Source organism: Adiantum capillus-veneris, chromosome 5 (assembly GCF_014529385.1).
Source record: "Adiantum capillus-veneris isolate H3 chromosome 5, ASM1452938v2, whole genome shotgun sequence".
Classification (NCBI taxonomy): domain Eukaryota; kingdom Viridiplantae; phylum Streptophyta; class Polypodiopsida; order Polypodiales; family Pteridaceae; genus Adiantum; species Adiantum capillus-veneris.
Window position 1 is genome coordinate 44516027 of NC_140935.1, and position 26658 is coordinate 44542684.

Sequence of the window (26658 nt, forward strand, 5' to 3'; positions counted from 1 at the left end):
TGTGAGGGGTTTTGACACATCTTTATCATGTAATCCATAACGCTTTCCATGCCCATAACTTCAATTGGAAGAGATTCCAACTCAAGAAGTGGAGCATACATGGTGTTTGTGCCTTAACTTGGAGAAAGTTTGCAAGAAACACTTTTGGACATTCTCAAACTCTTTGCAAGTAGATTTTGAGATGCTTTTGCCCCCGCACTTCAACTTCATAAAGAAGAACCGGTCTCACCAATGTGTCAACAAGATACTTCTTGAGAACCCAACATTTGACATCCCTCGCATTACACATGTTCTCAAATGCATAGTACACTCTCTTCCCAGATTCCAACCGACGCATAGCACATTCATGCCACTTGTGATTGGCGCTAGAACCTTGGCCAAGGTACTTAAAGCTCTCAACAACTTCAAGTGGCTCATTGTTGTACAAAATGCATGGATTCTCCTTATGGTTGGTTTAAGAAGCATAACCTTTGTTTTGGATTCATTCACAATCGGCCCACTATGTAAGCAAAAGTTCTCAAGAGCTTCTGTGCATCCTTTAAAGTGTGTGATAGAAGCACTACATCATGTGCATACAACAAAAACATGATTACCGCGTTGCAAATAGTAAACTCTTCAATGCCTTCTTGTTGCATAAAGTCAAGTACCATTTGTTCCAATTGATCAATGCATAGACCAAAGAGAGTTGATGACAACGGATATCCTTGTTTAACCCCGATAGTGCTTGCAAAAATTTTGAAATCCCTCTTCTCATGTGCAAGTGACATATCACCTTCTCATAGATTCGAGAAACAGCAAGCATAAAACTCACTTGGCACAGTTCTTCCATCCTTTTCCACAAATTGTTACATGGAATAATATCAAAGGCTTTCTTGAAGTCCACAAAGCAACAATACAATCGCTTGCATTTCAACCGACTTTCCTCCATGAGAACACGAAGAGTGACAAGATGGTGAATGGTGCTATGACGTCGACAGAAACCCGCTTGTCCTTTTGCACTCTTGCCATTCTATTAAGCCCAATCACTCAATGTTATCTCCATTATGCAACGAGACAACTTTGCTGTAAGAGATCCAATTTGTTTACATTCAAACGACTTTGCTATAAGAGGTCCAATCATTATAGTCCGGTAGTTATTTACATTCTTTACATCCTCTCCTTTATGCAAAGGCTTAACCCAATTAGTGCTCCAATCACAGGCCATACCATATTGAAGTGCAAGGTTGAACGTATCATACATCCATGTGTAAAATATCCGGTTCATTTAATCATTTGTGGCTTGATGCCTTGAAGTTTTCCCACTTTTTCAAACCCACCGCACACATCCTCAATAGTGAACCATACATGAGTGAGAGAGATATAGATAGATAGATTGAATTATCGTCCACGGAGGTCAGAGATGACCTATGGGACCGGAAAACAACGCATTACAAAATTTTCCTTCTAAGCGAGGGGATTGTGAGATACGTCTTATTTAGGGACTGAGGGTCTAGTGAGGGGTGAACAAAAGACAAAACTTAAAAACCTAAGGGGAGGTGGGTGAGAGGGGAACCATTTTGGGGGTGCAAAACTCCTGAATAATGGCTTTACCTTCTCGATAGAGAGAGAAAAATAAAATGAAATGTTATATTAACGACTTCAAAAGGCCATAATGACCTATGAGACCCGAAAGTTACAAAGTGGTGGATCTGATACATAGTCAGAGTAACAAAATAACCTAACAACAGTACAAAACAAAGATATATACTATGGGGTCCTAAGTTGTTCGATGTGAACCAAGCAAAAAATGTGCGGCTTGTTGGGATAGCTGAATCACAAGAGATCTAGCATCGGTCGTTGGCGAATCTCATCAATTTCCTCCATGGTTAGTAGTCTGACCGGGCGTCGTGCATGCCTATCCAGCGTGCTCCGAATTTTCTGTCGTAGCCTCCGTCGATGCTGTGTAGTTCTTCGCAATCGCGGGCGCCTGGATTTCCCGAGTTCAATCGCTTGGTCAATCAGTGTGCCTCTGGTATGAGATGAGGGGGAGCTCTGCTGTGGGAGTGGCTCTTGCGGTTGTCCCGTGTCTGCTCTGAAGAAGTCTGTGATCCGTCTTTGAGACTGGCTAGCCTCGCCATTCATCAGGCTATCTCTGTGTCTGCGCAGCTCGAGCAAGAACAAACCCAGACATCTCTGATCTTCGTATCCCATGACTCTTGAGAGTGGTCCTAAACCTTCTCTGAACAAGCAATGGAAGCGGCCTCGTATCTCGTAGTAGACGGGGCAGCGACATGTATAGTGTAGCTCTGTCTCAGGTTCCATGTTACACAAGGGGCATGTCCTGTCCTCTGTTGTATCTCCCTGTCTCAATCCGCAACTGGTGAGAAGATGTGCGTAACTGGCCAATAGCACATCGTATCCCATGAGACAAGTGGGTATCCATGTATCTGAGTCTCGCCACAAAACAATCTTCCGTAAGCTGGAGAAGGTGGTCTTTGTAAAAAGCCATCTTCGTGCCCAATTCCTGTGCTGGTTGTATCCATGTCCTTCTGGTGTTTAGCTGGGTCAGGTCTTGGCGTATGAGCTTGGTGATCTCTGACTGTGTAAGGGTGAGAGATGGTGCATCCAATGAGTAATGGAATGGTGGCAGCCGGTCTATGCTGAACCCATGTGCCTGAAACCATGATGTCATCTCCCCATACCAGCATGTTGTATCTCCTTGTACGGCTAACTGTCGAGAGGCTTCAAGTGCTATGCGAGCATATTTGTCTCTAGGAAGTGCCCATGTGCGGTTTATGAAGGAGACTGATCTGGTGAGCGCCTCCACCACAAGTGGGGGGGGCCGCTAGCTCTGCTCGGATAATGGCCCGTGGTACTGATGCCTTGGCTCTAATGAGCCGCGAGATCATAGAGACGAGAGGTTTCTCCATGTTCCCCCATCCGTCTGAGCGACCCGTCCTCCCGTGGTGATCTAGTGCAGGTCACCATATCTCGGTTCCATAGAGCAATGCTGAAGCCACCAAGGTATCAAAGAGCCAGAGCTTCGTCCGGGGCTCCTGAAACTGAACCTGCGAACACATCCTCTCCAATCTACCCAATGCTGCGTGGGGTCTAGTAAGTCTGGTTTCTGCTGCTCTTCTGAGTGAGAGTGTAGGTCCGCTAAAAACCACTCTAAGGTAAGTGTAAGCGTCTGTGTACTCCACAGTCTCCTGGCCGTATGTCAGTGTAGGTGCTGACCTTCTGATCCACTGTGCGGTGGTATTAAACACCATAACCTTGGTTTTACCCAGGTTGACAGACAAACCACTTTCGTGGGCAAACGTATGCAGAGCATCCAATTGACGTTGCATTCCCTCTGGGGATTCGGAGATCAACACTATGTCATCAGCATATAACAAAAGTGGAATCCATGTCCCTGCCAACTGAGCACCTTTATGCCCATCGCTGTTAATGTAGTCAGAAATCTCATCCACATACATACCGAAAAGTGTGGGAGAGAGCGGGCAGCCCTGCAGGCTGCTTCACCCCAATAGTGGAGTGAACCGGTGTAGAAAGTCCCTCCGGGGTGCTTACATGCCCTACTACTGATTTGTACAATGCCATGATCCCCCAAATGAGTTCTGGGTACTCCCATTTCCTGTAATTTGCGCATCAATCTAGCTCTGGGTACCGTGTCGAAAGCTTTGCGGAAGTCCACAAGGCTACAATAGATCCGTCTCCCATGAGATCTGCCTTCCTCGATGATGGCCCTGAGTGTTAGGATATGGTCAAGAGTAGAGAAGCCTCTCCTGAATCATGCCTGCCTAGTTGCACGTATTCCTTCCCTCTCTGCCCATCTACTCAGTTGTTGCTCAAGAATGGATGCATACAACCGTGCCAGTGTGTGCCCAATCATAATAGTGCGATAATTCCCAGGCTCCATGGGGTCTCCTGATTTGAAGATAGGTACGATTGTAGATAGGCTCCAAGTGTCCGGTAGGCCCTCACACATGGCACGGTTAAACATAACTGCTAGAAGCTCTGCTAGTAGGTCTTTGGCATGTATGAAATGCTCAGCTACTAGGCCCTCATGATCATATGCTCTCCTAGTCTTCATCCTGTCAATGGCTTTCTTCACCATCTCAGCAGTGAAAAAGACACATGTATGTGGGCATGGGTCGGGGGGGTTGGGGAGGGGCTGCTGTCCAGGTACTGTGTACAGAGATGATGCGTACTGACTCCAGGTCTCTGTGGAGGAAATAGCAGGGGGGGGGGGGGGGGGGGGGGGCTGCTCATGAAAGAGCCGCCATGCCTCACGCGAGTCTTGACTCAAGAATAGCTGATATAGATCCTGCTCGAGTCTAGCCAAAAAAGCCCTCTTCTTCCGCCGCACCAGGCGTCAGAAGTCCATCTGTGACTGTTTGTGAGTGACGTCCCCCAACAGCACCTCCCTTTGAAGTTTGGGGCGGCACTCCTCATCGTACCAGCTGTTCTGAGGCATGCTCCCAAATCGGCGGCTCTGCTCAGGCTGGGTGTGGGTATGCTTCAGCTGCTGCCTCATGTAATGTTTGTGTCAGTATAGTAGTTAGCTCCTCCAGAGGTCGCCCCGGGTCCTCAGTGCATAGGCGTCTGTAGATTCCGTCCATGTATACAGAGTCCGTCTCCCTTGTGAATGTGTAGTGAGTAGGGACTGCTACTGGTGGCCTGTGTGCTGCACTGAAATTGGAAGGAGATGGTCATGGACACCAGAGCATGATCCACCGCCACCCCGACCGGTCTGGGCCCAACTGTGAGATCCTCGATACTAGAGATGAGATTCGGTTGTGCCATGACATCGTCCACCGTGCTGGCTCCATGTCTGTGTGGGAAGCATGTAAAGCCTCAAGCAGCAGGAAATCTGTGTAGGCCGTTCAAGATGGCCAATCCGTGTGCAGTGCCCATGTCTAACAGGTGTCGCCCATACTCAGTATATTCCATATCTGCGATAGTCTGGAAAGGCCCGTCTCTGCCACATCTATCTCTCTTAGCATCTCCTTTGAAGTATCATAAAACATTGCCTGGTGATAGGTAGTCCTAGCATTGAAGTCCTCGAAGATGATAATGTCACCGTCCCTAGAGAACTCCCATATGTCATCATCCAAAATAGAGAAAGGGGACTGTCCTTTGGGTGGTGCATACACTGATGTACTCGGGGGAAAGTAACAAATAGCTAGATAGAGGTATCTGCCTGTCTCTGCTTTTAGTCTCACCCACATGCACCTAGCGTGCTCGTCCCCGCGGGCTATATGTATCAGTGGCTGCAGATCCTCTCTAAATAACACTGCCACTCCTCCCGAGCCCCGCCCTTTGTGCTCTGAGCGTGTCTCGTGTTTGTAGGCTGTCTCCCACCTATATCCACTGATGTGAGGCATGGATTGCCCAGGGGCCTGGTGTGTCTCAGAGTAGAAGATGATGTCTCTTCCAATAAAGCTATCCTCAAAAGCACCCACATCAAGACGCATAGATCCATTGCAGTTCCAGGCAGCTACTTTGAGTGTGGTCCCATAAGTCTCGCACCGTCATGTGGAGCGTCGCTCAAGTATTAACACTTTTCCGTCTCGGTAAAAAGCGATCTTGCCTTTTCCCCTTGCCGCTCTAATCTCCGGCATTACTTCCTGCATATGAGCGATCTGCGAGAGGGTGAGATCGTCCCCAAGAAAGATGCCAGTCTCTTTAAGAGTTCAAGAATGACTTCTTTGCTTCCATGGAGGGAAAACGGAGGATGAGTGCTCTTTCTTTTGAGGTTTCTCCATTGCCTCCATTTTTCTTTATGTTGCCCACTCTCCATGCCCTTGTGTGTGTCGGCTCATGAATCCCCATCAAGGCTGTGAGTTCTTTTACTTCTTCGTCCACATTGCCTTTGTCTTTAAGACCGCAAATTCTCACATGTAACGCGCGCACCCTTCTCCTCTGCTCCTCCTCTAGTGTCTGGTTAATGATGTTGTTGGGTGTGGACGTGGGCGTTATTTCCTTGTCTTTTCCTTTCTTGGCCACCTTGATCCATTTCTCGGCTTCGTCTGCCTTCTGTTGGGTTTTGGTAAGAACATCCACCCAAGAGGTCGTCATTTCTTTGTGCTGTTCTTCTCCCTCTTTGATGGCCCGTACTTGTTCCTTGATCGTGTTGATTTCTTCAATTACTGAGGGTTGCAGTTCGCCCTCTTCCAGTGTGTTTCTTGATCGGGCTTCGGCGAGTTCTTTCTTGAGTGACGTGATCTCTTCCTCTTGGGTCATCACTCGGTCTTCCAGCGTCCTTATCTTGCTCTCTTGGATCAGCACACGTCCTTCGAGAATGTTTATTGTGCCCCAGAGATTGCGGTTCATCTTGGTGATGGTCTGTGTCATTTCCTCTTTGCATTTTTGAATGGCATCCTCTAGGGGGTCGGCTTTTTTGTTCGTCTTCCTCATGTTTGACCGCCGTCCACAAGGGGATTAGATGCGCGTGTGCACCTACTCTAGCAACGGGCGCGGCACTGGATGTACGTGTGCACCGACATTGGCGGCGATCGTGACGAGCGGCGGAGCGCGAGGCGGTGTGGCCCGGTGCCCTCAATATGTTCAGCTGTGTGTGTGTGTGCGCGCGCGCGCCTCGAAAACAAAAGTGAAGGAGAGGGGGAGGGGGGGGGGGGGGGGAGGGAGAGGGGGGGGGGGGTAGAAATGAAATGAAATGTTATACTAAAGTCCTCAAAAGGCCATAATGACCTATGGGGCCCGAAAGTTAAAAAGTGGTGGGGGCGGGAGCAGGGTTAAAAAAATAAAAAAATAAAAAAATAAACAATAAAAAAATTGACGTCCTACGCGTGAAAGAAAAAAGGGGGGAGGTGTGGGGGGGGGGGAAAGACATGCTACGCGTAGGAAAGGGGGGGGGGAGACATGCTACGCGTAGAGGTTGGGGGCCTAGGGCAGCGTGCAGTGCGCGAACAGGGCAGGGCGGCGAGGGTGCAGGACGACGGGCGCGCGGGGCAGAGGCGGGGGTGCAGGGCGGCGGGCGCGAGGGCAGAGGCGAGGGGGGGGGGGGGGGGGGGCAGCAACACAGCGCGGCAGCAAGCAGCGCGCGCGAGCAGCGAGCAGCACAGAGAGAGGTTCAGCAGCGCGCGGGGCTGCAGGCGGGCACAGCGACGCGCGGGCAGGGGCAGGGGCAGGCACAGAGAGAGAGAGAGAGAGAGAGAGAGAGAGAGAGAGAGAGAGAGAGAGAAAAGAAAGAAAGAAAGAAAGATTTTTAACGTCTATGTCAGGCCGAAATCGGCCTATGAGACAAATCAAATGTACATGGTGTGTATGTCATCCGTCTATCGGAAAGACAAATGAAACAAAACTGATACAAAACTGAACTGAATGTAGGTAGTGGAGTATCTGAGGAGGGATGGAGCTCTATCTCTAGGGGTATATGCATGTCTATATGCTCAAGGTAGTACAATCATGAGAATGCATCAAGCTATCTAGCTCCATCCTGTACTAATGGGGGGATGTAATATGTGGTACATGGGCGGGTCTGGTGCCAAGGCTACCCGGATGAAAGCTGTCGGGTCGGCCCTCATCTGAGCCACTCGCTCCTCAGTGGCACGGCGCTCCCGGGCTCGGATCTCCTCGATCTGTCGGTGGTGGGAGCTCGCGCCCTTGTAGCCTGTGACTCGTGGTCGTCATCTAGCTCGGTTCACCTCCGCCTGTGGGAGTGTCACTCCCCTCTGAGTGTCTGGTGAGGGAGGGGCGGAAATCCTCTGAAAGAAGTCTGTGAGCTGCGACTGTCTCCCCTCTGTCTGTGTAGCTGTGTGTGGCTGTAGTAGTGTGTCCCGATGGCTCTGTATCTCTAGTAAGAAACGTCCGAGCTGTCTCTGATCTCGAGATTCCATGATCTCTCGGAGAGTGGACTGTCCTCTGAATAAGGCCTCATACCTGCCTCTGATCTCAGTGTATGCTCTGCATCTACATACAAAGTGCTCCTCACTCTCCACCTCCTCTGTGCAGGCTCTGCAGATTCGCTCCTCCCTGGGAACACAAGTATGTCTCCCGATCTCAATCTCTAACCTGTGTGAAGCCACTCTCAGCTGACCAATCGCCACCCGTGAGCTATGTGGCATATATGTGTCCATGTAGCGTGGTCTCTGTATGAACCCCCCAGACAATATGGTGAGAAACTGGTCTCTGTAATCTGACATCCTCGTCCCCAAGCCAGGTGCCTCCCAGACTCTCCTAGTGTATAGCTGCCGCAGATCCTGTCTCAATACCAAGTTCCTCTCACTGCGAGAGAGGTGAACATATGGTGAGTGGGGGTCGTACTGGAATGGTGGTAGGCTCTCCATGTCAAGACCGTGTCCCTCAAACCATGCTCTGACCTGTGAGTACCATGCTGTCTCATGCCCATTCTCGGACAGCTGTATAGCTGCCTCAAATGCTCTACGGGTAAGTCTGTCAGGAGGTAGCTCTCTCATCCTCTGGATGAAGCAAACTGTCTGGAATAGTGCCTCTACAACCATAGGTGGTGTGGCGAGCTCGGCTCTAATAATGTCATGTGGCACTGTCTTCTTGCTGCGGAGCAAGCGTGAGATCATACATACCTGTGGTCTCTCAAGCTGTGTCCACTGGTCAGCTATCAATCCTGGTGCCCATACTGCCGCCGAGTACATCAAGGCCGGGGTGACTAAGGTGTCGAAAAGCCACCCCTTCGTGCGGGGCTCCTGAAAGTGTGCCTGGTGGCATCTCCGCATATCCTCGGGTGAGCCTGTCAGCAGCAGCCTGCCTCATAGTGAAGGGTCCTGGTAGGCTGGTGAATGTGATGCCAAGGTAGACATAGGAGGTGACTACATCAACCTGTCCTCCTGCTGCTTTGAAGGTGGCGGCGCTCCTCACTGCTCTGGATGTGTGAAAGATCATAACCTTGGTTTTGCCAAGGTTCACAGTCAACCCCCTGTGTGTGCTGAATTCGTCCAAGGCCTCAAGATGGCGTTGCAAGCCCTCGGGTGACTCTGAAATCAACACAATATCATCAGCATATAACATGATGTGGACCGGAGTACCTACCAAGTCGCTCCCCTCTCCCCCTGCTCGCAGTATGTAGTCGGAGATCTCGTCGATGTAGAGCCCAAAGAGTGTCGGGGAGAGTGGGCATCCTTGCTTAACACCAATGGTGCTAGCAATGGTCTCTGAAAAACCGCCTGGGCAACGAACCCGACCCGTCACCCTCTCATAGAGAGCATATATAGCCCAAATCATCTGTGTTGGTACCCCAATGCTGTGAAGGCGCTGGAAGAGTCTCTCGCGTGGGATTGTGTGAAAGGCCTTGCGGAAGTCCACAAAGCAGCAGTAAAGCCTCTTCTGCCGCGCCTTTGCCCCATCAATGAGGCAGCGCAGAACGAAGATGTGGTCAGTGGTGGAGAAAGCTCGTCTGAAACTTGCCTGGCCTGGAGCTCGTAAACCCTCGATCTCTGCGTAGCAGCTGAGCTGTGCCTCAAGTACTGCTCCATATAGCTTGGCCATCGTGTGGCCAATCATGATAGTCCTGTAGTTACCTGGGTCCAGGGTGTCGCCAGATTTGTGGATAGGCACTATGGTGTGCTGTGTCCACTCCTCTGGGAAGCCCTCCCCTATAGCCCGGTTGAAGACATGTGCAATCAACGGGGCTATAGTGGAGGCCGCATAAATGATGTGCTCACTCTGTAATCCAGTATGGTCAGCTGATCGTCTGTGCTGCATGCGGCGTATGGCCCTCTCTACCATCGCTGCTGTAAAGAAGGAGGAGCACGTGGGGTGTGGCTCGTGTGGCTGTGGGATAGGAGGCTGCCCTGGCACCTCATAAAGTCGCTCTGCATAATCATGCCATATCTGTGGATCCTCAATAGCTGTAGTCGGACGTGGCTCGTGCAGGGTGCGCCATGCCGTCGCGCTATCCATGCTCATGAATAGGCGGTATAGCTCAAGCTCCTGTGCCTCTTCGAATGCTCGCCGCTTTTGGCGTGTCAGCGTCTTCATATGCCGTCTGGCCTCTCTCTCTGTGATCTCTCCTAAGGCTCGCCGTGCACGGAGGCGTCGGTATAGCTCTCTGCAGTCATCATCATACCAGCGGTTCTGAGGCATAGTCCCGGGGGGGGGGGGGGGGGGGGGGGGAGTGCGTCCTGTGTGAGTGGTGTGTGGAAAAGAGCTAATAGCTGAAGTGTGGAGAACGGAAGAGATATGTGATGTGAGAACTGAGAGTGGTGTGGATGGGTGGAGGAGGCATAGGCCATGTTCGACCTTGGCCGAGTAAAGAGAGGCTAGCTCATGTGTGAAATGGATGGTGGTGTGTGGAGTGTGTGCTGTGGAGCTGTGTGGGATGGTATCTCCGGTGATGGAGAAAGAGAGGTATGTGTGGTCGGCTCCGATGGGTATGGGTGGAATGGTGAAGGATGTGATAAGGTGTGTAGCCTCCCTGGGTCCCAGATTATAGTCGACTGTACTCCCCCCTCCTTCTGTAACTCCATGTGGCATACAAGTCAGGCCCCCTGAGGTGGGCCACTGGACCATCCCGTTATAAATAACGAGACGGTGCTGGGAGCCAAGTCGAAGTAGATGTCGTCCGTAGGCTGTGACTGGAGCTCTGTCTGCTGTATCTCTCATAGTAGCCTCCTCATCTAGAGTGTGTAGTGCCTCTGGGTCCTCATGGTCATATGCCTCACACTGCTCACTGCGCGTACGAGCATTGAAGTCTCCCATAAGGAAGACTTCACCCAGTGTGGAGTACTCCCTAATCTCCTCCGTGAGGCATGCGTACGGTGACTCCTGCTCAATAGGGGCGAATCTGGAGCCTTTGGGAGCAAAGTAGCAAAGGGCAATGTAGACGATCCTGTCTCGTGAGAGCTCGAGGCGAATCCACATGTAGCGGGCCTGTGGGTCCCGGGCAACAATCTGTAGTCTGTTGTGAAGCCCCTGTCTAAAGAGTATGGCCACTCCTCTTGAGCCGCGAGTGGTGTGCTGGCGCATACATCCTCAATGTAGAGACTCCCACTGGAATCCATGTATCCGTGGTAACCCTCTCTCCGGGCTCTCGTGTGTCTCTGTAAGTAGAATGATGTCTCGACCTCTCATCACCTCCTCAAGTCTCTCTGGGTGTGTCCATAGGTCTCTATTGCAATTCCAAACCGTGACATGAATCTCCTCGTGTGTTCCACAGGCCGCGAGTCCCTATGCGATGGTCTTGCCATCAATGATAACCCTACCATCTCGATATACTGCCTTCTTCCCTTCTTTGCAGGCTTGGTGGACTCGAGGCATGCACGCGCGACGGTGATCTTGTTGCATCTTTGTGAGGTCATCATCAAGATAAATCGGGGGGCCTTCTATCCCTCTCAAGATGACCCTCTTTCGGAGGAAGGAAGTTCGAGACTCCTCGGAGGCGAATTGGAGGATGAGAGCTCTCTTCTTTGGATCTTTGCCGGCTCTCCAAACTTTGGAGAAAGGGATCTCTTCTTCCTTGTATCCCACTTTCTTGCATAAAGCTTTCCCATCGCTCTCGGGTGTAGACCCTTCTTCTTCTTTGATGCCGGTCACTCGCACATTGAGACGGCGAGCTTGTCGCATCTTCTCCTCTTCGATGGTTGTGTGTACGATGAGTACCTCATCTTTTTGGGCTTCCTCTCTTGCTACCTTCTTGATGTTCTTTTTGACCACTTCGACCCATCCTTCTTTGGTGGCCTCTAATTTGTCCTCAATGCTTGCGGTGAGGGCTTTGGTGATCTCCTCCTTGAGGGCTTCCTTAGCCTCCTCTTTAATCTCTCCTTCCTCGGGGGTGAGGGATGTGATGGAAGCATGAAGGAGATCGATTTGTGCCTTCATCTCTTCTTGCTCTTTCCTCCATCTCTCCCTCTCCTTCTCGTTCTCCCGTTCCCTTCTCTCCTTCTCCTCTTTGAGATTTTGGATTTCCGCTCTCATGTCCTCCTTCTATTGTTCCATAGCTTGATGAAGGTGGCTTTCTCCTCCTTCCATATCTCTCTCTCCATCCGCCATTCTTTCATGTCCTTCTCCAGTTGTGCAAGCCTCTTGTTCGTGAGCATGAAGGACGTTGTCTTCGTTGTCGGTGTCGGCGTCTTGATGATGGGGGAAGACATGGTTGTCTTCGTAGCTACCCTCTCTTCATATTGTGAAGAAGAGGGGAGAAGGGGAAGAGAGCACTCAACGTGTGTGTATGTGTGGTGTGTGTGTGGGTATGTATCCGTGTGTGTGTGTGTGAGAGAGAGAGAGAGATGGCTGCGGGTACGGCAATAAGCAAGACGGTCAGAGAGCAGGGGGCAGCGGGCAGGGGATGGGGATGGGGTGTGTGTGCTCAGTGGATGGGCTGGAGGTAGCGCGCTGGCCGTCTTGGCGTGCAGGGAGCAGCGCACAGGGGAGGGGCAGCGCGCAGGAGGGAGCAGCGCACAGGGGTGGGGCAGCACGCAGGAGGGAGCAGCGCGCAGGGGAGGCAGCGCGCAGAGAGAGAGAGAGAGAGAGAGAGAGAGAGAGAGAGAGAGAGAGAGAGAGAGAGAGAGAGAGAGAGAGAGAGATTCATTTTAAAATCCATACAGGAAGTTTTTTGGGGAAGAAATGCTGTCAGAATCTCGTTCTTCTAAACAAAGTAGCAGCAAAAAACTGGAGGTTGGCGATATGTCTAAGGGTGGTGAAGTGCAGGAAATCTCTGATTCAGCAACCTCAGAAAAGAAATTCAAGAATCTTCGGCGTAACTTAGTGGAAAAGCATCAGGACGTACTTTCAAATCCCCTTCTTTGTAGAACTGCTTTGAAACTTGCTGACAGGTCATCATTACAAAAGACGACAGCTCTGCCATCATTACGAGCTCCCAGGTATGCGAATTATGTGAAGTTTTTGCACAGGCATGAGGTTGGTTAATTGAGAAGTCATGTTTTTGGAGCATTTTAGGATGCTTTCATCTACCACTCGTCTGCAAAGCACTCTTCCATCTCAGAAGAAGCCGACTGTGCTAGGCAGGTTGCAAACCCCTTCTTTGTCATCAGTACTACAATCAAACAGGAACTCCTTTCAGGTCTCTGTTGTCTTAGTACTACAACAGGCAATTTCTCAAGTCCACAAAGTATCATTGTTTATTTGATTCAGCTGAAACTGCATCAGAATGCTGCAAAGGACGCTTCTAGCAGAATCTTACAGACAAGAAGTAGACCTTCGACAGAGAAGCAGCTTCAGGGTGCGGCACTTCGCAGAATGTCGGGTCTAGCAGTTTTGAGCAAAACCAGAGTCATGGGAACCTTGAGGTAAAGTCATTATCTATTACGCTTGCTAGGCGTGATTCTTCAGGCAAAGGTTTCATTTTCTCTGGGTCCTTGAGTTGTCATGACCAGAGAAAGCTGTGAAAAGACGTTCAAACTACATTTTGCAACAAGCAAGGGTCTTTCTGGACTTCAGTCACCTCATTCTAGGAAAGACCTGGCTAGTCTCAAAGATGGAGGAGACCCTGATAAGGTTCTGAAGTGTAAGCTTCAGTAGTAAAGATGAAAGAGAAGCTTTGGCATTTTGGAGAGGCTAACCTCCTTTATTCTGCAGAAGCCTGCTTTGGAAAATCCTGATACAGACATGGCAGACTTGCAGAATATAGAACCTTTAGAAAAGAGTTGTTTAGGTAACGAGACAATGCAAGCAAATGCTGCAGAGTCTCCTATGGCTGATGTCCAAAATATAGAAAATTTGGAGGAGATCTCAAATATGGAGATAGTGCGTGCAAAGGGTGATGGGCCTAATCTGGCTACTGTTGACAGTGATGCTGTTATAATCGAGAAAGCACAATATTATACTGACCATCTTGACCAGGTATACTGCATTTAACCTTTGATTCAGTCCTTACTTTCATGAAGGAGCTGCCTTTCAAAGCCTGACTATATCGTTTGCCCCTAAGATGATAACATGGTCTATTTTACTTGATGTTTGATTTGGATGTTGCCTCAGCTCTTAAAAGAACTCAAAATCAAGTATGAAGAGGCTATGGATCTACGTGTCAGAGCTATGGTTGTCAATAACTCTTTGATGATGCTGAATAATCCTGTTGATGATGAAAAGATATCCTTTTTTGTAAGAATTACTTTGCTTCTTCAGTACCAATTTTCAAGTGGACAGTATTGCTTTTCTTGACAACGTGTACATCCGAAAGATAACACAGTATGTGCGCGAAAAGCTGCATCTGGAGGTGCAGGGTCCGCCTGTAATACAGCCGAGCTGAGGGTTAAGGCTAGACAAGGAGCAGAATAGAGGATACAAGTTAAGCAAGACTAGTATGCAAGACAAGAAGAAACTACATCCACTTTTAAAGAAAGAGGAAAGGGGTATTTCTTTCTGATTTGTTAAAGGACAGATGTGATTCCCCTTCAAGGTTACCTCTTTCTTTCTTAGTTTGGCTTCTCTGGTAATTCCATCAGGAGATCGGCCTTTGTGCAGTGGCCTTACTCTTGCCTTCAATTTTTCTTGTTCATATTCTGTGCTGACATCCATATGAAAAACTAGTGTTGAGTGCCTCTGTAGTAATGAGCTGAGAAGGTAACACCTTCATGCTATGTTCGAAATTGGAGAAGCAAGACTCTACTGTGAAGGGTTTTTTTTAAATTGTCCATCAGACTTTTCGTAATGAGGCAATTAGGTTGCCACGATTTTGGAAAAACAAAAAATCTCTCTTAGTTTAGGATGAACATTGAGAGGTGAAATGGGAAATTGGAAATTGAAGTTGGAAGGTTGAGGGTGGATTGGGAAGTGATGTGATAGTATAGGAAATGTGAAGTCCCATGAAATTGGAAAGAAAGGACTTTGTATCTTGATATAAAGAGGTGGTTGAGCAAGCATATTTCTTTTCTTTACCTTTTCTCTTCTCCTTTGAGTTACATTGCACTGTGTATCTTTTGAAGCCTTTAGGAGATAGAGATCAATAGCCGATAACATCTTAATACACATAAAGCAGCAAATTGACACATGTTTTGGATGGTTAGTATAATTGTGGGCCGTAATTTGAAAGCATTTATATCTTGATAAGGATTGTCATAGCTAGAGCAAGAGGTGCTTGAAGATACAGTAAAAAGTACTGATGATGGAAAAAAGGGTGATGATGGCAACCTGTGACAGGTTACAATTGCCCTGAGCGACTTCTCTGTGTACTTTCAAATGCAAACCACTGAGATTAGTAGGAAGAGAGAAAGTTGGAAGGTAAAAGTCAAAAATATGCATTATCATATATTTAAATGCAGAATCCCAGATCTCTTAGCAAGTACGCACTGTAGGTGCAGGGTGTGGTACCTATCAACATGTACCCTAAGAGTCACAGCAGTGTTGTGATAGTGCTGCTCTTCTCTAGTGAGTGCTGATTTATTAGTCAACACAAAAGGTAGAATCACTTGTGAAAATCATACATCCGAGTGGTTGGGAGCAAGTCTACTCATACAGCCTGGTTGATTCAGCTGCATTGGAGGTACTTGAGGTTCAAGAAGGAATGAATGTGAAGAGAGGTTAAAGCATGGGAAATGAAGGTAACAGAAGCTTAAGCATTAGGAGGCTGAGGGGCGTCAGCAACATCAGGTGGCAATTGGAGCTAATATTGATGGTTCTATGCATTCCTGGATCTGTAGCACCACTCAAAAGATGAAATTTAAATTTTGACCAAAGTAGACTACAAAAGAAATTATCTTTAGCTTTTGTCAGTGTGTGTGTATACACCGCCTAATTGCCCTCAAGAGTACTAGGTAATTCCGTTGTGAGACAATTAGGTGTGCTTATTTGTTGTTAACTTGTTATCATCTCTTCGGCTCGAATTAGCCTTATTGTAAGTGTTGGAATCAATATCTGAAAATGTTGATTTAATGCAATTGACAAGTCTTGAGCAGTATTGTGGGTCTCATCAAATCTTAAATTCTCTGAATAAAGCTAGGCAAATATATAACAAATGGAAAATTCTAAAAGAAATAGTGAACTGCACACCATAATTCTATTTGCAATGTATAACTTCATGTTCATTTTGGGATGACAATGCCAAACTGCTCTTGTGAATAAGTTGACACTAGGGTTGAGAGTCTCACACTAAGACCTTCGAGTGCACAATGGGGAGAAAGGGCTAGAGAAGTTCAATGGTGAGTGCTTGAAGGCACTCAAACTAGAGCACAATCCTCTATGCTTAGGGAAAAATTCATTGCCAAGGATGAACACCTCTCTCATTTATGAATGGTTCTTTGTTTTATCCACCTAAATCCAACAACAATTTCCTTCAAGATGACTTCTGTAAGCTATTGAAATATGTGTGGTCATTTTAGGGGAATTTGTCAATCCTCCTCTCTGCGATCTCACACTACTCTTGGTGGAATCTTGTTGATTTCTTTTGACTAGACTTAGTTTGTTATTGCGGCAAACATTGATCCGGTGGAAATGGATTTGCATGTGGAGGTTGAGCTTTACCTAGAAGTTTAGACACTCTTTTCATAGCAAGGGGATGGTCGAGCACGTAGCTGGAGTGAACAATGGAGAGTCTCGTTGCACTAATTTCCTATTCTGGAGCCCTTTTCTTCCTCCACCATTGATTCCATCCATTGTCTAAGGTGTCGTTCAGTAAGGCATCTTGTTTGTTGGGCTAGTTGGGGTCGGGTCAAACCTAATATCCCTACCAGATTCGTCATAGATTTGTTGAAAAGCCACTACGTGCAACTCATCTTTTTGAAGGTCATAGGCTCCTCGTTTCCAAATTCTCACACCCTTAAGAAAGCTTCATCTTAGATATTCCCATCGAAAGCTGAATGGCTAGCCAGTAGAGATAGAGATTTTGGATACTATCTCGAACCTTTTTATTTTCCACCACTTGCTTTTTAGTGTGCATGTAGGTTAAATGTATTTCTAGATGATACATCCTGTAGGTGGTTCTCTTTCTACATTTGCACTATCCACTCGGTTTGGAAGATGTAGTGGGTCGATCCTTATGGAAGTTGCGATAGTGTGTTTGTCGAGTAGGTTCTCCCACTTCTTCTTTAGCTCTTTGCCAATTTGCATACTTACCGCTCCTATTGGAGATTCTCCTTGTGCTTTTGTTGATGTCTACTTCTTGTTCCACAAGAAGTGTCTCCTTCTTGTTCCACAAGAATTGTTGTGCTTTTGTTGATGTCTACTTCTTGTTCCACAAGAAGTGTCTAAAATTTTCCCTCGTGGGAAAGGCCATATCTTTCCCTATAGTGCTCAACATCATGATCTTCTGCTTGGGAGGAACCACATGCCTAGCTAGGTGCGGTTGGGGTAGGGGAGGGCTGGCCCACACCTTAGATTGCACCTAGCTAGGCATGCGATCCCTCCCTTGCCACATATCATGATGTCGTCGCAACATGTAATGTGGGAATTATGTAGAGAATTTCTCTAATACTTGTGTTCTTTGACCCTAGTCTTCTTCATATCTACTTTGTACCGAACCAATTCTCTACGTCTTCTCCTTATCTCTGCTATACCTAGCCAACTCTCATCTAATTGTGCTATCTGGTGCTTTGAGAGCATCATTCTCTTGGATTGTATAAGACTGGAGTACCCTTGCTTCAACAGTTCTTGTTTCCTTTTTGGTGAGTTGTATTTTGATCTTATCACTTCATACATTTGGCTCATTTGAGAAGCCAAAGATTGCAAGAAGACTAGGGGATAGAGTTCCATGCAAGGCTACCACAGTAGAGTGTGGTTGGTCTTCCAAGATCACCTTGTCCACTTTGGCTATGTCTCTTGCATCTTTTAGCTTCTTTAGCTAAAGCATCCCATGTTTTATTTTTCTTAAGCATTGCTTCCATGATCTCCTTGGCTTCCTTGAGTTCTACATCCATTCATTTAGTTTTTTGTGTGAGGGCAACCTGTGCCCTTCTACATACACATGCACACAAAGGTCACCCAAATGCATAGTACATGGAATAAGCCTCGATATAGTCCATATTATTGTACATCAATTGGGATGCTTGTATTACATGATGTCAAAACCACATTGTCATATGTGAATGGCATCTACAAGCATCTCTTACAAAGATGGGCCCACCCCATATTCTGTCCTAGATTCTAGCCCATAATCGAAGCTCACTATTCTCCTCAAATCATGGCTGAACCACCCATAAAATCAACTCCTTCAGTCAAGGCTTGAAGCCTATAAATGGACGTATCTATTTTCATTTTTCTAATGCAAAGTGTCAATGTGTTCTCTTTCAATGTGATTGTACGGTGTATGTGTGTGTGTGTGTGGGTGGGTGGCAAGCTTCAATACCAAAAGCTAGTACTAGAGCCCATGACCAATTCATCCTTGGAGAATCTAGCATCTTGACACTGAGTTTTTCGTTATTGATTGCGATTATAATTCTCCAAGTTCCAATTTTCGGTGAGAAATTGAGCCTTCCATTAAAGGAACATTAAAGCTCCTACACTTAAGGCTCAATTATCTCCACCTTGTGAACTTTGATTGTTCATTGCTTTTGGAGGGTGAGCGCACCAGCCCGCATACCAAATTGGGTTGTGACCTCAATATAACAAATGTCCACTAGCTTAAGGCAAACCCTTGCAAAGTATTTACACTCTTGATTAACCCCAATCTTCTTGCAACTAGAGCAATCCTTGCTCAATTTCAAGCCAATGATGAACAAGCATAATAGCATTGGGTATGGTTGTCCTCTGTCTCCAGGAAAAGTATGTTTAATTTCTTGCTCCAGCTACTCAACATACAATGCATGGTAGAACCTAGAGAGAAACTTGGGTATGCTTGTCCTCCGTCTCCATGAAAGTATGTCTACTTTCTTGATCCAGCTACTCAACATACAATGCATGGTAGAACCTAGAGAGCAGCTTTGATGCAAAGGGAATCATTCAAAGGTCTCATTGAAGATGGATTCATATAAAATGGATATGGAGGAAGGTTAATATCTCTTTATCAATAGGTTGAGAAACTTGTGCAGCCACCTTGTGTACATCCAAGGATAGGTTGATGATGAAGACAATGTTGCATTCCTATTGAGCACATCGCAAAAAGAGTATTATCAAATTGTCATAGTCCTCAAAGAGAAAGAGCCATGACCAAGCTTGAAGGATGCCATCAACTCACTACGTGAGGAAGAAAGGAAGATCAACAAGAAAAATGCTCAGCTCAAAGGTAGTAATGCTTATGTTGTTACAAAACTAAGCCTAATAAAAATAGCATATACTAAGGCAAGACAAATTATGTTAGAAAATATTATTTCAAAGTCAAGCCTAGCCTTCATTGTGGCAAGACCAATCATCCACCATACAACTATTTCAACAAAGACAAAGCCAAAGAAGGGCCACAAGATAAGGACACAGGTAAAGTTGTTGTCAAACATGTTGAAGAAGGGGCATCTTCTCTCACCATGGAAGATGTAGATGGTGATTTTCTTTGATCTCCTTATTGTTGGAGTACTCCATTCGTATTGTCACTCTTGTCCTAAACACCAATTTGTGAGTTTCAATGTACAAGCTTTGAGCTAGAGGAACTCATTGTCTCTTCAATGTGTACTCATGCAAGCTTTTTCTCCTACAAGAAGATTTTTTTTACAAATGTAAATTAAAGTGATATGGAAAATGATTTTTTTGTTGTTATAAATCAAAAGTAATTGTGTAGTGCCATGCAAGGAGGAATCACACTTTTCGAGCAAAAACTTCCGAGCGAACACAAAGTCGAGCGAGTTTTTCCAAAGAAAGAGTATAACCAAAGAGCATTTACATGGATTTTTCAAAAACAATATGAGATTAATTTCTTGGACCCATTCAAAGAGACAATCATAAATGCATACTTTTTCCAAAACATGTGATGGTCACATAGTAGCAAATACATTCTTTAAAGTAGGTGGAGTTGGGGATAGGTGTCATGTCCTCCCACTCTCCCTTCTCAGTAGACCATCATAGCCGAGTTGGCAGTACTGATGGATGGAGGTGTATGGAGAGGCCTATGGTCTCTATGGGTTTCCAAACAATTAGGACCAAGGACTTTGTATTGCACGAGATTATTCGTGCAAATCTTGTTGCTCCCCCGCTGGTCATAGAGGTACTTACTTATCAGATTCATCTCTTTTATGCATAGTATTTGAGATTTCCCCAAAATTAGATATGCTTGCTTGGATTTGGAGTCTTCTCGACAGCTTCCCTCATAGGGAGACACATCTTGTTGGCACCAATATGCATAGATTGCTCACATTAGCTAAGATTATTCACCTCATCAGGCAAGATTTGATTCAGCTAGACACGAGGAGGACTTGGATAGAGCCGACAAGAGAGCTTGGCACGAAGACGGCTTTCTATAGAGATCATCTTCTCCAGCTAATAGAGGATGGATATGTGATTAGATGCGCCTATATAGACACTCATTTATCCCATGGGATATGATGTGCTATTGGTCAAATGCGCACATCATCGCATCAGCTATATGAAAAAGCTTCAAAGTCCACCTATACCAGAGGTATATAGACTAATAGAGTCATTGAGCTTGGGAGAGCTAGACGCCCACATCTAGGAGGGATACCATGACATCCATGGAGACTCCACCAGAGAATCAAGACTATTGTAGCACGGTATGGGAGACGTTTGTACGACTACTTACATAATTAGTCCCTTGGATTATATCTAATCAATCATTTTAGTGACCTATTGATTTGAGCTAGTCACAAAACACTTTTAAAATGTCAGTGTCTTAAATGTTCTAGTTGCTCGATGATGTGCAAAGGAGAGGGTAGCAATGTGAAATGGCACAAGGTAGGAAATGAGAAAGTGGACAACGGTAAGGGGTTTTTGTTAAAGATGACTGAGGCAATATGAAATGGAGTGGACAGAGGCGCTTTGAAGAAGTGAAGCAAAAAAGGTAAACGAGGGCTCTATAAAGATGGGGGTACCTCTCCAAGATCTCATAAAAATGAAAATATTTTCATTGATTAATGAGGTGATTTTGTTATAGCCTTCAAAAGAAATTGATGAAAGAAAAAGTGAAGTGGTGCTAGTGCGCTCTCTCTCTCTCTCTCTCTCTCTCTCCATCCAGCACACCAATGACATGTGGCCACATGGCATAGCTATCCTTGCTCCTTTCACTAAATCGATCTTAGATAATCAAGGTAAAAAGGAGACCTTAGGAATAGTGCGAATATCTGTCGACGGCCTTGCACCTAGCTAGTGGGTTCCGGCTTCCACCTACATGTTTAATTGCAGTGGGCTTCTTCACCTCCCTCTTGACTCCAGCTCACCTGAAAAACACTCCATCGTTGCTTCTTCACATGTAGATTCTGTAGCGAGCTTCTTCAATTGCGTTCTCCACGTGCCTATGGTGCTCTTGCTCACCCATAAATAATCTATTTCTAGCCATCCACGGCGGCGCGGATGAGAAGCAGCTGCCGATCGCTTAGAGCGCCTTCCCATAGGCCAACCATGGGAAGGTCCGCTCAGAATGGCAAGGCCGCCAGTCAAATCGATGCATTCCCCGGTTGCGTCCACGGGTCACTGGCTGTGAAGAGCAGACGATGCGAGCATTTTGAATTGAGTCGAAAGAAACCCTGGTCCCTGCAGTGTGTGTGGCCATCCCAAATCAGACCATATGGATTCATCTCCTGTAGCCTCGACCACTATAGTAAGGCTCACAGACTCGCCATATACATTCGCTTTGTGTGCGCCGCTCCCTCCTCACTCTCTTGCAACTCCTTTCCCCGACCTCCTACAATTTCTGTCCCGCATTATTCGTCCATCTTTGCTATTTCCTAGGCTTGGGGCTGAATGTATTGCAGTTGACCATCAGTCAGCTGCAACCTACGCGCAATCCATCATCCCCCTCTGTCTCCAAACTTTGAATCAAGCAAATGCGTATTGAAAGAGAGGCTTTGATGAGGTGATTGAAAGCTTGCATGATTTGTTTTTTTATAAGATGTTATTGGCTAGTTAGAATGCAATCGTTAAAAAAACTTGATTTTGGTAAGGATTTGATCAGTAGCGCAGAAATTTTTTTCCCCTTCCCTTTGAAGGTTGAAATGCCACACAACCCTTCCCATGGAAAGGACACTCTGAAAATTTCCCCTTCCCTAGGATGGGTAAGGGCGCCCTCCAATTTTCAGGCCTGATTGCACTTCTATAGTTGTAGCTTTCTCACGTGCATGATTGTGAAGGTAACCGCCATTTTATAGCACGTTATCTAGACCTTTCTTCACCAAGTGCCTACGAAGCTCCTGCTCACCCAAAAATTATCTACTTCTAGCGATTTGCATCGGCACGGATGAGTAGAAGCAGGTTTTGCAGAGCTGTTAAGAGTGTCTCTTCATTTGGTGGCTTCTTCACCTATGTGTTTTGTACCGGGCTTTTCATCGCCCCCTAGGCTCCAGCTCACCTGGAAAACACTCCATCGTTCTATAGCGAGTTTCTTCGATTGTGTGCTCACCCAAAAATAATCTATGTCTAGCGATCCGCGTCACAGCGGATGAGTAGAAGCAGGTTCTACCGAGCTCTTAAGAGTGCTTCTTCACTTGGTGACTTCCTTACCTACGGGTTTTGTAACAAGCTTCTTCACCTCCCCCAGGGCTCCGACTCACATGGAAAACACTCCATCTAATTCATCAAATTCAGTTTGGTCTCATAGGTCATTTTGTCCTTTTGATATAATATTTCATTTCATTTTTTCTCTCTCTACTCTCTCTCTAGTCCAAGGGCAAACTCTCAAGAGAGTCTTCCTTGGTGTTTTGTAGCCTCCTACTAGCTCTTAAGTTCATTTGAATTGGGCATGTAATGATGCAACGGCTCTTGTATTGTCCAAAGTTGGACTCGTAATATAGCTCTCTCTCTCTCTCTCTCTCTCTCTCTGTGTGTGTGTGTGTGTGTGTGTGTGTTACGCGTGCGCGATCCAGAGGTGCATTTTGAATCCCCCCCCCCCCCCCCCCCCCCCCTCTCTCTCTCTCTCTCAGACACACACACACACAAAAAGGTTTGCCAGGAAGAGCAGTAAGGAGCATTTTTGGTAGCTCCAACAAAAAGAAAATTTTGACATTGATCTCAACTCCTTGTGCACGGTGTGGGTTGCAACAAGACCTATGCGAAGAGGACAAACAAAAAGAAAGAAAATACACATAAAAAGACAGATACTTCACCTTGGATATCGGCCATTACAACTAGGTCCACCACTTGTCCAAGCTATGCTCTTGGGTTTGATAGATTCTTCAATATTTAACAATTAACATTGGCCATTAAAACTTGGTCCACTTGTCCAAGCTATGCTCTAACATAGCAAGGGGGTTCTTGTATCAAGATCCATCACTCGGTCCGTCGCTTGTCAAGCCTTGCTTTGGAAAACTCCTGCAGTAGTTCACCCACTTTACCATTGGCCATTAGATCTAGGTCCACCACTTGTCCAACCTATGCTCTAGATATCCAACACTTGGTTTATCACTTGTCCAAACCTTGCTTTGAGAAGGACGGTCCTACAATAGTTCACCTTGGACATTAGTCATTACAACTAGGTCCACCACTTGTCCAAGCTATGCTCTAATATAGTAATCCAAATTTGTAGTAGTCCACTTGACCTTGGAGATTGGCCATTTGAACTAGGTCCACCACTTGTCCAACCTATGGTCTAAAACATCAAGGATCTTTTGGTCTCAAGATCCTTCTCTTGCTCTGATACATCAAGCGGTTTTTGGTCTCAAGATTCAAAACTTGGTCTACCACTTGTCCAACCTTGCTTTGAGAAGCAAGGTCGTACAATAGTCCACCTTGGACATTGGTCATTACACATAGGTCCACCATTTGTCCAAGCTATGGTTTAATACATCAAGGGGGTTTTTGTTCCAAGACCTATGACTTCTCCAACCTTGCTTCCATTGAAAGCCTCAAGGGCTACTTAGACATTGCGAAACATATCCTATAGTAGTTTATTGGTGGTAGTGGGGATTAAAAATAGGTTCAGTACTTGTGCTATTTATGCTCTAATATAGCAGAGGGATTCTCATTTCTGTAAGCACAAGCTCGTCCATCACTTGTCCAAAATTGACTCCATTAAAAGAGCAAGGGCTATCACTTCTTAAAATAAGGTATTGAGCATTGATACAAGATTGCTAGCTTTCAATCCATTGTTGCACCATGGGTTGTTTATCTTAAAGTCCACCACTTGTTCAACCTATGAAAATATTGTGCATGTTGTAGCATGGGGGATTAGTACTTGAGGTCCTCCACCCATCCAAGTCAAGCCCCACTAAATTGTGACAATTGAGGAACAAGATTAGCCTATTGTTTAGTGTAGACTTGATTGGCACTCATCCCATTGGCTATGGTGGAGTTATATTATTCATATCCTCGTGTATTTTGTGTAATGGAGAATGAAAATTGTGATCAAAGGTAATTTATCTGTGACTGTGGATTTAACAAGGTCATCTTTCTCACTTAAAGGATGGACTTTGAATTTGGGGAGAAAGTTTATATGATTCTTGACAATGAAACTCTTGGAATTGGTTGCGTGTGTAGAACAAATTCAAATTCCACTTGTGGTGGTACAAAGATAGGGCAAAGAAATGTATCCATACTAGTGGAGGAATGCTTGAAGGATGTGGTCCTACCATTTCCAACAATGGATACGTCATCTCTCCAAGGCTCATTATGGAGTGCCGTTAGGTGGCCAAAGATTCTTTTGACATCTTCTAATATAAAATGGCAACTTGATTGACACAAATGAAATCTACAATAATGATGAAGAAGGGGATTATTCTAATCGTCTAGTTACAGATGCAATACCTATAGCAAGCCCAAAATTGGAAACATCAATCCGAGAATCTTGGAGACATCAGAGGGTCCTTTTAGCTGACGATACAATGATGCAAACTGTGAATGAAGGGACCATCTTATATGTATTTCCACATGATTATGTCAACTTTCAAGAACTTGGTCATGATTGTGTGGGTGTGGGTATTGAAAGGGCAAAGGTAAGCATTGAGGATGCGACAGAAGTGGGTAGCATCACTTTGATAAAGTGGCCCATTAAGCAGACAACACTCTTGAATGGGAGCCCCTTACCACGCTTTGTTCCAATTGATGGTATGCATGCAAGATGTGAGGATGTGTCCAATGATGACAATGCTGGGAGAAACCTTGATGTGAGTAATGTTGTCTTGTCAAGAAAGAGACGATATACTTTCATCAATAGGATTCAAAAAACAAGAGCAGCACCAGCTTCTACTTTTTATCTATCAAATGAATCGATTCAAAGGGTTTCAGGCATTGATTGTATTGCAAAAAAATATTGCCAGCTTGCAGATCGTGATATCGTGACAAGGTTACTACAAGAATTGTGGGGAGAGTCTCAAAAAGCACGCACTAATTATGTTTATGATGTTATTTCTATATGCTATCAGAAAGATGAGAAGATGCAATACCACTTCAGGGTATATGGCTCCATTGTTTGCTGTAGAGCATGGTATGAGCTACATTGGAATACCAAAGACATCATTTTACCGCTACAAGTTCGAAAATGGTGTACACCACTATGTGCATGGAACCACATGTACATTGAGAAAAGGACTTCAACATACTAGTTTAGCACGAGCATTGCTAAATGAGTTTGTGGATAACAACTCAGAGAAGATGCCACATAAAAGTAGAACACTACTAGATGGCTCAAGGGAGACTTAATTAGTGAATCCATCAACGTACAAACAAGTGGATATTTCAAGTGAAATAACCATGACACTCGGCCAAATGGGCTATGAGAAGAAGCTATCACATTCTTCTTTTGGTAGAATTTCAAACAAAGAGTACCCACATGTCGTTTAACAAAGACAAGTGAGTTCTCTAAGTGCGATATCTGTAGCTCAATCAAAGCAAGGTTAGAATCTAAACCCTCTCTTGAGGAAAGAGCTCTTCTCTTGAGGGAGAGATAAGTTCACATGGCACAACAAAAGAGTTGTAGGAGTCTATATTATGCATGGAGTACATATCCTAAAACTCAACCACAAAAATACGTGTGCATAATCCATGATAAGATGGATCAAAAGCAAACTGCCATTCTGAGATTACACATTGTTTGTAAGGGTGTGGATTCAAGATACAATTTACAGGTGGCATTGATACACATGATCACTCATGGACATTGAGAAGGTCATTACAACCACTTTGTCTTGAATATGGTTTGTGGCCAGCTGATCCAAATCTTACATTTGGCTCAATTGCTAATTGCTTACATAACCTAGAGAGGAAAGATGAGAACCCTCTTGGTACTCTAGAAACAAATGGACTTCTGAGGGGCACTGTTTCACTACTAAATGCTTTGAACTCAAGGGAACCTTTGGACTACCACAAATTGAATGATGGAAAAGATCCCATTGTGCAATCATGTGAAATTACAAAGGAGGAATTGGGATCAACATTTTACAAGCTTTTCAGAGAACTTGTTGCTATAATTTTTTGAAGTGCGACTTTCTCGTATTCAGGGAGATGATTATGGGCTATTTGTGCATACTACCCTTGAAAGTGGTGTGGCTATTCTAAACTATGGAGGGCATACGTATATATTTCAAGAGTGGAAAAGATATGCAAAATATTTCCGAGAGCCTCTAAATATTTTCTTCTAGAAGATCCAAATGTAGAAGAAGAGGAAGATCAAGCATACATTCTTGGTTACGTAGAAGAAGAAAACGTGTTGGGCTCTATAAATAGTTCTCATGGTACAAGTGTCCAGCCAAATGTACGCTATAC

General features: G+C 45.7%; 1 protein-coding gene across 3 annotated transcripts in view; it reads left to right on the forward strand.

Moving 5' to 3' along the window:
- LOC147457223 (uncharacterized) overlaps nt 1-14813 on the forward strand; it is a 34032-nt gene extending 19219 nt beyond the window's left edge. For all 3 annotated transcript variants that reach the window (XM_086512178.1, XM_086512179.1, XM_086512180.1), the window contains 7 exons: nt 12525-12800; nt 12877-13000; nt 13087-13226; nt 13314-13434; nt 13516-13779; nt 13915-14025; nt 14108-14813. In XM_086512178.1, the coding sequence (XP_086368304.1) occupies nt 12525-12800; nt 12877-13000; nt 13087-13226; nt 13314-13434; nt 13516-13779; nt 13915-14025; nt 14108-14185 (1114 nt within the window). In that variant the 3' untranslated portion in view covers nt 14186-14813. The remainder of the gene's footprint in view (nt 1-12524; nt 12801-12876; nt 13001-13086; nt 13227-13313; nt 13435-13515; nt 13780-13914; nt 14026-14107) is intronic.
- Nucleotides 14814-26658: the final 11845 nt, after the last annotated feature.